This window comes from Chrysochloris asiatica, unplaced genomic scaffold (assembly GCF_000296735.1).
Source record: "Chrysochloris asiatica unplaced genomic scaffold, ChrAsi1.0 scaffold00329, whole genome shotgun sequence".
Taxonomy (NCBI): domain Eukaryota; kingdom Metazoa; phylum Chordata; class Mammalia; order Afrosoricida; family Chrysochloridae; genus Chrysochloris; species Chrysochloris asiatica.
Window position 1 is genome coordinate 2,426,465 of NW_006408847.1, and position 14,277 is coordinate 2,440,741.

Below are 14,277 nucleotides of genomic sequence, written 5' to 3' on the forward strand. Positions count from 1 at the left end.
ATTGCAGGGTATACCCTTTGGTTGGTTGATGATGCATGGAGGGGATTGTAACCATGGCAATGAGACGATATACAATAGAATGAATGTAAAACTAATGTTCTCCCATGTAAACTACCACATAATTCACAATAAAACAGTTAAGGAAAAAAAAAAAAATTACAGGATGGGAAAAATATTCCGAGCTAATTGCAATAAAATGTGAACAGTAGTGGGAATATAATCTCTGATAACATAAACTTGAAGGCAAACACCAAATAAGAGACAAAGAACTTTATTTTATGATTAAAGGGTCATTTGAACAAGAGGACATAACATAATAAATATCTGTGCTCCCAACGAAAGAGCTCCAAAATACATAAAGCATACCCTAGTAGAATTTAAGAAAGAAAGAAATCTACAGTAATAGTGGGAGATTTTAACACACCACTTGCGACAAAAGGACAGAACAACCAGAAATAAACTCAACAAAGACACAGAGGAACTAAACAACATCATCAGCCAACTTGACCTCATAGATGTGTACAGAGCACTCAACCCAACAATAGCACAAGACACATTATTTTCCAATGCACAAGGAACATTCTCCAGAATAGACTATGTATTAGGCCACAAAGCAAGTCTCCATAAATTTAAAGCATCTTCTCAGATCACAGTGCTATAAAATCAGAAATCATCAATAGGAAGATCAAGGTAATAAAATCAAATGCATGGAAACCAAATTACACCCTGCTTAAAAATTACCGGGTAGTAAAACAAATGAAAATTGAGAATTAAAATTCCCAGCAACAAATGAGAATGAAAACACAACACTCCAAAAGCTTTGTAACACAGCAAAAGCAGTGCTGAGAGGACAGTTTTTAGAAATAAGTGTACACATCCATAAAGAAGCAAGAACCAAAATCAACAGATTAACAAAACAACTCCAACAATTAGAAAAAGACAAGCAAAGTAAACCAGAAGAAATGATAATAATAAAAATTAGAGCAGAAATAAATAAGATAGGAAACAGAAAAACTATAGAAAGAAACAGGACAAGAAGCTGGTTTTTTGAAAGGATTAATAACATTGACAGATCACTGGCAAATCTAACAGAAGAAAAGAGGGAGACGACATAAATAACATGCATAAGAAACCACATGGGTGATGTCACAGCAGAACGTGAAAATAAAAGAGATTAAAACAATACTATGAAGCATTGTCATGTAACAAATTTGAAAATCTAGAGGCAATGGATACATTTTTAGAAAAACATGACCTACCTAAACTTACACAGAGGAAAGTAGAAAATTTGAACAGACCTATAAAAAAAGAAGAAAATGATCAGGTCATCAAAAAAATCCCAACCAAAAATAGTCCAAGCCCAGATGGCTTCACTGGTAAATTTTACCAAGCGTTCAGAGAAAAGCTGTCACCAATTCTACTCATATTATTCCAGAATATGGAAAAGAGTGAAAATTTCCTTATATGTTTTATGAAGCAGGCATAACCCTCATACCAAAACCAGAGAAGAACATCACTAAAAAAAGAAAATTATAGATCAGTATCCCCCATGAACATAGATGCAAAAATTCTCAACAAAATCCTAGCCAATAGAATTCAACATTCCCCATTGAAAAGACATGCAGACCAACCTGGAACAGCTAGAAAATAGAAGATATTTCTTGAAAAAAAGACCTTTGGTGATGGGACAAGGAGGAAAGCTGACTGGTTGTGACAATATCAAGCAAGGATTTTACTTGGAGCCATTTAGAGTAACCCCTTTCTAAGACTGAAACCCAAAGGGAACACACGAACCGTCTTGTGTGATCACTTCTGACCACCCTGGTCAACTTGTGAGTAGAAGTGGAGCTGAATTTGGCTATTTTCCATAGACAACTGATGACCTTGAGATGAGAGAAGAGGAAGGGCTGGCTGGTTTGAAATTCAGGGAGATGTGTGAACTCCGGAGTGCAAGGACACTAACTTAGTCACTTGGGGCTAGAGTTAAGAGTGAAATGGCCAGCTGGTTTGAAGCATGGGGAGGTGTGTAAGAACTTCCAAATTTGCAGATAATACACATTTGGCCAGAACTCTGTTGGATGAAGATAAAAAGTTTGATACAGGGAGCAAGTGTAAATTGCTACAACTTGATGAACTGGACATTTGCTTATGTTTGAAGTTGCTCAAAATTCCAACTGAAATGGAAGGCTTCTTCATAGTCAAGGATCAAGCTTGCCTCTTCAATATACTTGGTTGATAGTAACGGGTAACTTAGACTCTGGTTATCAAAACTGGGGGGCCTATTAAGACACAAAGTGACTGGCTTACAAGCTTTCATGAGGGTGCTGAGTGTCAGAACAAAGTGGGTAAAGTAGAATCCCCATCGAATAGTTTTCCTCTTGTCCAGATGAGTCTGGTGATGATGGGGATAGGATTTTATGATTCAGTGGTGAGTAGTTATCAGGTCTAATGGCAATTGTCACAACTGTAAATGTAGAAGAGGTATAACTAAAAGGGGGAGCAGTTCATCTCTGATTTCAGGAACAGAGGACTGTAGGACCTTCAAAAGGGAAAGTCGTGGGAGGAGGGAGGGATCCTAACCAGAAAAGCAGTGACAACTGAGATCATGGCAGAGGCAATGACATAGAGAAATAGAGCAGCAGAGTACTACAGGCCCATGGACTGAGAAAGGCAAAGTGCCTGCAGGTAGGAGGCTGGCTTGCAAAATGTGCCCTTTGGACATTTAAACAAATACACATTTTCAATGTGTTGTGTGTACATTTAACAAAAAAAAGTAATAGAGATAAATGCTGTTAGTTGATGGTACATGGAGGGGATTGTAACCATTGCAATGATTTACTAAATGTAAAACGTGATGATATGCCTGAAAACATTCACTCAGTTAACAATAAAACCTTTTTTGAAAAAAGTGTGTCGGGGGTGGGGTGAGGAAGTTAATCTTTCATTCCAGAAACAGAAGTCCTTAGAAACCTCAAGAGGGAAGAGCATGAGTGGATTATGGGATCCTAACCAGAAAAGTGCTGACAGCAGAGATGGAAGCAGAGGTGATGGCATTGAGAGATAGAGCAGCTGAGGACTGTAGACCCTTGGAATGAGAAAGATTGTGTGCCAGTGGGCTGGAGGCAGGCTTGTGAAATATACCCTTTGGACATTTAAGCGAATATATATTTTCTGTGTGTTTTGTGTACACAATTAAAAAAGAATGAGATAAATTCTGTTAACTGATGGTGCATAGAGGGGATTGTAATCATTGCAGTGAAATAAAACATGATTTGTTGAGTGTAAAACATGATCTGCCTTGTAAACGATCACTTAATTCACAATAAAAGCTTAAAATTAAAGGATGGAAAAAAATAATCAAGGTAATGACCGTCAGAAACAAGTAGGAGTGCAATATTAATTTCTGATCCAATAAAAGAATTTTGAATCCCACCTTTAAAATACATGAGTTCAGAGTTATAGTCAGATTATATTGGAGTCCTGGACTGCTCACTGCAAGGTCAGCAGTTCAAACCTATCAGCCACTCTTTGGAAAACCTATATGTGGTCTCTGTGAGTTGGAACCAACTCAACAGCACTTAATGAAAAGAGTATATTCAGAGTTAAGACATTTCTGAATTATCTCTCTCTTTTTTTTTTTTTTAAGTTTTTATTGTGACTTGAGTAATAGTTTACATGGGAGGACATTAGCTTTACATCCATCCTATCGTATATCGTTTCATTGCCATGATTACAATTCCCTTCATACACCATCAGACAACCAAAGGATGTACCCCTCAAGCCTGCCCCTCAGTCGTCGGCACACAGCCCCTCTCCCTCTCTGGGTCTAGAGTCCCCAGCCCCTCCATCACTCCACGTCTTCATCTCTGCCTCCATTTCTGGCGTCACTGATTCTCTGGGTAGGGTCCTGCACTCCGCTCTTCTCACTTGATGGTCCCAGGGACCTCCTCTTCTGAACTACAAAATCAACCACTCCCCTCCTTTTGTTGCAAAACATCTACCTTTACATTTCTGACCCTCACAGTCAGTCCTGATAGCAATTCTGAAAGATCTCCTTTTGAAATGCTTTTAAATTGTAAATAATAACAGACAAGCATGTAGAGTACCTGAAAGCCATTTCCTATTAATGTCACTAAGATATAGTTATGAATTGTAGACTTTTATATGATTATTTGTATTTTGGATACTATCTGCTTATCTGTTGTTCAGTACTGTAGAGTCAACTTCAACGCATAACAACCCTGTGCACAACTGCCTGTTTCTGTGCCATATTCATAATTGCTGTGTTTGAGCCCATTGTTGCTGCTACACTGTCAGTCCATCTTGTCGTGGGCCGTCTTTATTTTTTCTGACCCTCCATTTTATCAAGCATGCTGCCCTACTCCAGGGACTAGTCCCACCTGACAACATGCCTCAAGTATGAGAGACAAAGTCTTGCCATCCTGGCTTCTACGGAGCATTCTGGTTGTACTTTTTTCAACACAAATTTGTATGTTCTTCTGGCAGTCCTTGGTACTTTCAGTATTCTCCAATACCATAATTCAAAGGCATTCATTCTTCTACAGTCTTCCTTATTCATCGTCCAACTTTCACATTCAGATAAGGTGATTGAAAATACCATGGCTTGAATCAAGTGCTCCTTAGTCCTCTTGAACACTTTAATAAAGAGTTTTGTGTAGCAGATTTGCCTAGTGCAATACATAATTTGATTTCTAGGCTGCTGCTTCCATGAGTGTTGATTGTGGATACAAGCATAATGAAGTCTTTGGCAACTTTAATTTTTTCTCTGTTTATCATATTGTTATTTGTTGGTCCATTTGTGAGACTATTCGTTTTCTTTACATTAATGCCCAATCCATACTGAAGACTACATATAGTCTTTTATCTCCATCAATAAGTATTCCAAGTCCTCTTTGCTTCCAGCAAGCGTGGTTGTGTCATGTGCATATTGCAGGTTGTTGATGACTCTTTCTCTAATCCTGATACTACTTTTCTTCTTCATCTAATCCAGTTTCTCAGATTATTTGCCTAGCATGTTGTTGTTGGTAAGTGCTGTCAAGTTGGTTCCAACTCATAGCAACACTGAATAAGGTTTCCAAGGAGTGGCTGGTAAGTTTTAACTGCTGACCTTGTGGTTCAAACCAACCTTGAGGTCGAGTGCTTATCCTAGGGTGCCATACCAGGATACAGATTGCATAAATATGGTGAAAGGATACAACCCTGACACATACCTTTCCTGATTATAAACCACTTAGTATCCCCTTGTTTTGTTCTAATGAATGACTCTTGGTGTATGTACAGGTTCTTCATGAGACCCCCTCAACTAAGTGTTCTGGAATTCCCATTCATTACAATGTATATAGCTTATTAATTATATTTAAACATTTTAAGTGGATAAAAATGCTACATCAATGTGTGTGTTTAATTTAAATATTACCTGGGAATGTTAGTTTACTGGTAAGTCCTTTAGGATGGACTATCGAGATTTTGAATATGTCTTCATTTTATAAATGAGGACTCTTATCAGAAAATATTAGATCCCCTTGCTAAATTTAGGGTCTTAGTGCTTTCTTTGCCTCTTAAATATACAGTAGGATTTTTATTTTAATTTTTTTTTAACTTAAAGAGAATTGATCTGAAGAACAGGTATAACTGGCATCGTCAGTAGATCTTATACTGTGGATCAGAGTCACAGAGCCCAAAGAACTCTTAAAGGAAACCTTACAGTGCTTCCGTATGCATATTTTTAAGTAAAAGATTTTTAAGCCAGGGTAAAGCTAACTTTTTTTTTTTTTTTAGGTTTTTATTGTGGATTGAGTGAAAGTTTACAGGGCAGATCATCAGTTTTACATTCAATTAATCATACATCTTGTTTCATTACAATGATTATAATCCCCTGGTAGCGTAGTGGTTACAAATCGGGCTGCGAATCGCAAGGTCAGCAGTTCAAAACTACCAGCTGTTCCGCAGGAGAAAGATGAGGCTTTCTGCTCCCATAAAGATTTAAAGCCTCGGAAACCCTGTTCGGGGTCGCTATGAGTCGGAACCGACTCCTCGGCACTTAACAACAACAACATGTACTATTAGTTAACAGTATTTCTCTCTATTCATTTTAGCTCTTTTTTTTAAAAAAAAACACTCATATATAATAATTTAAATCACCAAAGGGCACATTCTGCAAGTCTGCCTCCTGGCCACCAGCTCTTAGTCCCGCTCTTTCCAGGAATCTAGAGTCCTCAGCTGCTTCCTCTCTCCTTGTCCCCATCTGGGCCTCCATCTCTGGTGTCACTTAAAACTAACTTTTTTTCCCCTTTTAAATCCTTTTAAGGCTGAATTATTTTCTTCTTTAAATTTTCTCATGAAACTATGAGTTTTAAATAGTAGAAGACATTTTGAATAAAATAGAAAAAAAATTGTTTTGAAATAATAGGGATTTGAGGATAAGTACTGGACTGGTAACTACAGGTTAACAGTTTAAACCCACTAGACTCTTTGAGAAACCCTATCTATACAGGGTCACTATGAGTCAGAATTTATGGCATACAACAGCAACAATATGGAGTTTGCTGCCATCAGTGGAACACATACACCCTGAGAGTTCTCTGGTGCTGGAGTTGCTAGGATGAGGTCCATTTCTTCAGATTCATTCTGTTATACAGGTCCCCACCACACGGCAACATGGACCCAAAGTAGGATAGCACCTTCCCACTACTCCTCAGAGACAGAAAGTGAGCACTGTATGTCCCATGGGTCACGAAAGCATTGAAGGAGGGAGGGAGGTATCTAAATATTATTCACTGTCAATGTAAATCTATGGGCAAAAGATGAAGCTCTCTGCTCCCAGATTTTGTCTCAGAAACCCTAGGAAGTATTTTTACTCTTGTTCTATAGGGACACTGTAACTAGATCACACTGTGAAAAGTCAGTTTCTTATAATTGAACAATTTATCCAACCATTAATTCTTGTCAAAATGTTTATAATCGTGAGTTATGGGTATGTGGAATGTATTTTTAGAAGGACCTTAGCTAATCAAGTGAGTCTAAAACTTCTGACTACTTTTTAGGAAAATATATAGTGGAAAATTTAGTATTGGGAATGCACTGTAATTATTTAGTCAAGGGCCTAGGTGAGAATAATTAAATTGAGAAAGGGGAACAATTTTCTGGAATTAACTATTCCTTTTTGGTCTGAGTCCAGTAACATGCTAATTAATATTCTTTTTCTGTGGTACCTATATGTTGGTATTATTTAATCCATCATCAAATATCATTTATTTACTTGCTAATTCCTGGTATGGCTCTATAGGATAAGCACTAGACTGTTAACCACAAGGTCAGCAGTTCAGACCCACCACCCACTCCCTGGAAACCCTATATAGGATCACTATGAGTGGGTTCCGTACCCATAGCGACCCTATACAGGATTTCTGAGAAGGGCTGGTGAGCTTAAACTGCCGACTTTATGGTTCAAACCAACTTTGCAGTCCAGCACATTAACCCACAGCACCACATCAGGACTCCAGCAGCAACATACTGAGAGAAAACGCTTTAGCGGATGACTTTTTAGGGACGTAAATCTCTTGGCCACAGACTAACAGATTTTTCTTCTCTGAAAACTTAGTATGTATAGTATACAGTTTCTCAGAAAGTAACTCATTTAAAATAATAAGTGATCTACCCATTATAGGACTTTGAGTGTGGTGCTATAGGATAAGCACTGGCCTGCTAACCACAAGATCAGCCATTCAAACCCACCATCTCCTCCTTGGAAACCCTATACAGAGTCACTATGACTTGGAACTGACTAGAAAGCACTTAACAACAACATACCTATTATTGGCTTGATGAATGAAATGTCACAAAGCTCCAAGTCTGCAAGAACACATCAACATAGGGCATTTTGAAAAGACTTGTCAAGTGAATTGAAGTTTAAAGAGAAAATATACATAGAACCTAGTTTTTTTTTTTTAATTCCATTATGTGGAGATAAAGTGGAGAACCTGATAAATGAACCCTCTGTAGCTAAGAACGAAAGCATATTCATTGTGTTGAATAAAGTAAGAAGAAAACACTTTAATTTTGTTTTTCCCAGTCTATCCTAATGATTGATGGGCCCTTGAGTCTTTTTGTTTTGTTTTGTTTTGTTTTGTTTTGTTTTGTTTTAATTACACCAGTTCTCAATGTAGTCCCTTAACTTTTTGCTTTGTTGACTTGGGCTGAAGACTAGTCTCATTTTATCTTACTTAGCAAGCCATTTTACTTGTTTCTGTTATTCTAGTTGTCTGAGGGAAGCCAAAAGCATGCCAGCTTACAGAAAAGCATTGAGAAAGCTAAAATTGGCCGACATGAAACGGTAAGTTTATGTCTTTAGATTTTTTTGAATAATGGCAATTGTAAGTAGATGAATAAGGACATAGAGGAGAGAGTATATCATTCCTTCCAGAAGAGAAGTGGAAACAACATGAGAAAGTCTGGCATAGTAGGTTTCATAATTGTGAATATAGATTTTTAAAGTTTTTATTGTATATAGCAGCATAACATAGATAAACCCTGGAACCAGACTGACTATTTTTGAAAGTCTCCTCAACTCACTGTTTCTCAGTGTTCTCAATTGTAAAACAGGAAATAGTAAAATCTACCTAACTGGGTTAAATTCGTTTAAATTTGCAAAGCACTTAGTAGAGGATCTGGGTGGATTTAAACGTCTAACCTTTAGGTTAGCAGCCAAACATGTTGACCATTTGGACCTCCCAAGGTCTCATGGCCCAAGGTAAGCTTGATATAAATGTTGCGTAAATATTTTGAGTCATGTTTTTTTTTTTAATGCTTTATTGTAAATTATGTGATAGTGTGATAGTTTACATGGGAGGAGAACATTAGCTTCACATTGATCACATCATATATTGTTTCCTTGCCATTGTTACAATCCCCTCCATGCATCATCCACCAACCAAAGGGTATACCCAGCAAGCCTGACCCCGGTTGTGCGCACACAGCCCCTCTTCCTCTCCAGGTCCAAAGTCCCCAGCCGCTCCATCTCTCCACGTCGTCATCTCTGCCTCCATTCCTGGCATCACTGCTTCTCTGGGTAGGGTTCCGTTCTCCGCTCTTCTCCCTTGATGGTCCCAGGTACCTCCACTCCTAGATTGCAAAGATAATCACTCCCCTTCCTTTGCCACAAAATGTCTACCTTTACATTTCCAGCCCTTACAATCAGTCCTGATAACTATTGTATTGCAAGAGATCTATCCGTATCTCCTTTTATTAGCCCCAACTATACAGAATGGATACTACTCAGTGGAGATTCTGCCTTGCTCCATGCCCTCTGGATGTAGGTTTCCTCTTGAAAGCTTGTAAGCCAGTCACTTCTTGCCTCTGTAGCCCCCTCATTCTGGGTAGCCATTGTCCAAGTTGCCCATTCCTATCCTTTCCGTGTATGGAGTGGGTGGGAATGATCCTCGCTGTAAAAATTTGTTCCCTCTTTTGAGCTACTGCATCCATAGATGTAGGTCAAGTTCATCAAATTGTTTCAGATTACTCTTTTTTTCCTCTTCTTTCTTCTTCTAGCTGAACTCTGATCATCTAGTCATTGAAGCCAGGTCAAGTGGGTATTATCTGCAAGTGTAGGTGTACTTTGCATGTACCCTCTCTTCTTATCAGCTAGATGCTTCACTCTCCACTCTAGTCCTCTGTGGCTATGTCACTGACTTTTTGAGTCATGTTTTTTTCTTTTTCTATTTAAAGTTTGAACAGAACAACCTGAAAACTCAGCATAACCTTGTAATATTTTTTAAATTATTTAAATGAATACTGACTAAGTTTATTTGTTTATTTTATTAGCCAACATTTCTTGTGCATTTCTTATGTGACCAGCATTGTTTTGCATTCTTGGGGTACATCATACTCAAAATCTTCATTCATTGAGTTTACTTTCCAGCAGGAGTTTGACAATATAGGAATATAGACAATAAATATGATAAATAATTACATAGTATGTTATAAAATAGTAAGTGCTATGGAAAAGGAAAAAGTTACCGTTTCTTGTCCCTACTGTTAAATCAGTCCCTAACTCATGGAGACTCCATGTATAATGTGATTAGACCATTATGATCCATAGGATTTTTTTTCTAAGTTTTTATTGTGAACTAGGTGATAGTTTAAGGTGCTCTGGTAGCGTAGTGGTTACAAATAGGGCTGCGAACTGCAAGGTCAGCACTTCCAAACTATCAGCTGTTCCATGGAATAAAAATGAGGCTTTCTGCTCCCGTAAATATTTACAGCCTCGAAAACCCTGTTCAGGGCCGCTATGGGTCAGAACCAACTCGACAGCACTTAACAAGTGATAGTTTACATGGGAGAACATCAGCTTTGTACCGTCATTCCATTGCAATGATTACAATCTCTTCTGTGCATCATCATTCAACACCATTCCCTGTTTTTGTTTTTTTTGTGTGTGTGTTTTTTTTTTGGTGGGGAGGAAAGTATGTACACAGAAACACTCAGGAATATATAATCATTTCAATAACCAAAGGGCACATTCTGCAAGCCTGCCTCCTGGGCTCCAGCACTCAGTCCCTCATTTACCATGAATCTAGAGTCCTCAGCTGCTCCCTCTGTCCATGCCCTCATCTCTACCTCCTTCTCTGGTGTCACTGCTTCTCTGGATAGGGTCCTGCATTCCACTTGTGCTCTTCTCCCTTGATGGTCCTAGGGTCCTCTATTTCTGGACTGTAAGATTAACTACTCCCTCGTTTTTATTACAAAACTTCTGCCTTTACCATTGTGACAGTCGCAATTAGTCATGATAATAATTACTCACTATTGAATCATAACAATCTTATCCCCATTTTTTTTAACCAGACCCATCTAGACAAGATGAAAGCTATTCATTGGGGACTCTGTCTTCCCACACACACTCTTAAATTCCCTCTTGAAAACTTCTAAGCCAGTCAGTTCGTGCCTTTCTTGCCCCCTCATTTTAGGTAGCCAATGCCTAAGTTGCCCATCCCTATCTACCCTGTATGTAGAGGGGATAGGATTGATACTTGATGTGAAGACTCCTACCCTGTCAGTTGGTATTTTGAGCTACTACATCCATATGTATAGGTCAAGTTCATCAAATTGTAGCAATTTACACTCGTTTCCTTTATTTAAAATTGTTGGGGGTTTTTTGTTTTGTTTTGTGTTTTATCTCCCTCTAATTGAGTTCTGATTATTAAATCATTGGGGCTAGGTCAAATGGGTACTATCTGCAAGTTTGGGTGTTCTTGTGCATCTCCCCTCACATCATATCAGCTGGATGCTTCACTCTCAGCTCTATCCCTCTGTGGCTATGCCCTTGTCCATGGGCTCAGTTGTCCCCAGGTCTCCCCACACTTTGAAGCAAACAGCCCTTTTCTTCTCTCTCTCATCTCCAGGTCAATGGGAGTCTATGGAATGTGGTTGAACTCAGCCCATTTCTTCATTGCTGCCTTTCCCCCTCTTGGATTTACCAGTAGACCAATTTGGTCGCCAGCAAGCTTACATGCCTGCTCATGTGTTCCCTTTGAGTTTCAGTCTTGGAGGAGGGTTTGTCCTGAAGGGGCTTGATTGCTTGCCTTGAAGGCTACCCAGCCAACAACTTGCTTTTTCTTGTAGTAGCCAATCATACTGCCATTTTTGTTTTGAATTTTTCCTGCTGATTTTTCTTTGAAGACAAATCTTGTATTGCTCTGGCTGTTTCAGGCTGGTCTACTTGTGCTTTCTAGTGGAATGTTGCACCTCAGAAGGTTCTGGATAGGGCTCAGAATTTCACCTAAGGTCCTATACACTGCAAAGGTTCCACAAGAAGCCTGTTTCACTGGGCAAGTTGTAGAACCCCTTTTAGGTATTCCAATCCGTTATAGGCTGGAGACAGGCTTACAAGCTTTCTGTAATCATATTTCCTGAAATTCCTTTCTATTCCCACAAGTACATATTTTACAGTAGTCAAGAGAAACCAATATTCATAAGACAGTCAAGCATCTTAACATCATTTCCCCTCTTCAGATTATGCCTTGATGCCTGTTTCACAGAGCCCTGTTGTTCCAAGGTTGAGCATACATCACTACTCATCTCTGTTCCATTTAGCCCATGCTAAATAGGGTTCCCCTATCTTCCTTGTTCTTCTACCCTCCTCCTCCTTCTTGGGTATTGCCCTTCCCAACACCTGATGTGTGTACCACAGAACAACCTGAAAACTCTCAGCATAACCTTGTAATATTTTTGAATTATTTAAATAAATACTGACTCAGTTTATTTTTAAAAGTGAATTGTTCTCTAACATATTTTTGTAAAAAATCATTTTACTTTCTCTTATCTTTATTTCAACTTTGGATTTGTGACTTTAAAAAGTATTGTTGATCAACATAAGCTACTAAGTGCACTCCATTTATAGGTTCCTGAGCAGTGCATATGATTTTCACTTGACTAACAGTCTGTAGGTTGGTGGTTTGAATCTACGTAGTGGCACTGTGTGAAAAAGGCCTGGTGCCTAATTTATCTAGTGCTACTGGAAATACAAGTCCTGACTCTAATGAACAAAATTGTATTCCTCACAGTTTAGGAGGCTAGAAAATCAAATTCAAGACACTGGCCTTAGAGGAAGTGTCTTCCTTCCTTTCTCTCCTCCCCCCCACCCCCAACTCGGAAGGAAGAGCCTGTTCTCTTTCCCACTTCTGTTTCTAGGTCATCATGTGGTATGTATATTCTCCACCTGTGCTTGCTTGCCTACTCTGCTTTTTTATATCTCAAAAGAGATTGATTTAAACTACACCATGCACTAATACTTTCACATTAACATAACAAGGAAACTCCTTCCCAAATAAGATTATAACCACAGGTATACCAAAAGAAAAACAAAAACCCATATCCTCTGCTGTAGAGTCAGTTTCAACTCATAGGGACTCTATAGAACAGAGTAGACCTTGCCCAGTAGGGTTTCCGGAGCCCTAGTGTGGTGCTGTGGGTTAATGTACCAGACTGCAAAGCCATTTGAACCGCAGGGTTGGTGGTTCAAGCTCACCTGCCGCTCCTCTGAAACCCTATACAGGGTCTATGGGTCGGAACTGACTTGATGGCACTTAACAACAACAACAGTAGGGTTTCCAAGGCAGTAATCCTTATGGAAACAGACTGCCGCATCTTTCACCCACAGAGCAGCTGGTGGGTTCTAATTGCCAGCGTTCTGGGTTGCAGTTGAGTGCACTAACCCATGGCACCACCAGGACTCCTCAACACAGATAGAAATCAAATTAAAACCTCACAGCCATTTAATCAGTTCCAACTCACGGCAGCCCAACATAGGGATTTTGAAATTATAAATCTTAATGGAATCAGTGTCATCTTTCTGGGAGCAGCTGGTAGGTTTGCATCACTGACTTTGAGGTTAGCAGCCCAATACCTACGGCACAGCACCACAAGAACCACAGGTATGTTGTTGTGGTTAAGTGCGATTGTGTCATTTCTGACTCAACGACCCTTTATAGGGTTGCCAAGGCTGTAAATCTTTGCTGGCGCAGAAAGTTTCATCTTTCTCCCACAGAGTGGCTGGTGGGTTTGAACCACGGACTTTGTAGTTTACAGTACAGGGCTTATCCTATAGTGCCATTGCACTTTCCAGCCTCAGGTATGTTGTTGTTGTTAAGTGCCATCGATTCAATACCGATTCATAACAGCTGTTTCCTTATATTGTTTTTATTGTTATACTAAACTTGTTCAGTATCATAGCAACACGCAATCCTCCAATGACATATGGCAGGTAAGAATTCTACAACCACACCACCACTACTCTCTTCTTATATTTTATTCAGCTTTAGATCTCTCCTGAGACATGCTGTCTAATACCATACACACTAGCCATTAGCAGCTTATTGTTGTTGTTGTAAGGTACTGTTGAGTAGGTATCAACACTGCCGGGTCCTACCAACCTCACAATTGTTGCTACACTTGAGCCCATTACTGGCTACCACTGTGCCAGTCTATCTCGTTGGGTATCTTCCTCTTTTTTGCTCACCCTCCACTTTACTAAGCATGATGTCATTTTCCAGAGACTGGCCTCTCCTGACAATATGCCCAAAGTATGAGACACGGAGTCTGGCCATGCTGGCTTCTCAGGAGCATTCTGGCTGTACTTCTTTCAGTACAGTTTGGTTTGTTCTTTTGGCAGTCCATGGTACTTTTAATATTGTCCTCCAACACCATAACTCAAAAGCATCAACTCTTCTAAGGTCTTCCTTATTCATTGTCCAATTTTCACAA

At 39.2% G+C, this 14,277-nt stretch overlaps 1 protein-coding gene across 1 annotated transcript in view; it reads left to right on the forward strand.

Moving 5' to 3' along the window:
• Window positions 1-14,277, forward strand: part of MND1 (meiotic nuclear divisions 1 homolog (S. cerevisiae)) — a 143,305-nt gene that overhangs the window by 90,265 nt on the left and 38,763 nt on the right. Inside the window, exon 4 of the mRNA XM_006875504.1 lies at window positions 8,279-8,353. Coding sequence (XP_006875566.1) covers window positions 8,279-8,353 — 75 coding nt within the window. The remainder of the gene's footprint in view (window positions 1-8,278; window positions 8,354-14,277) is intronic.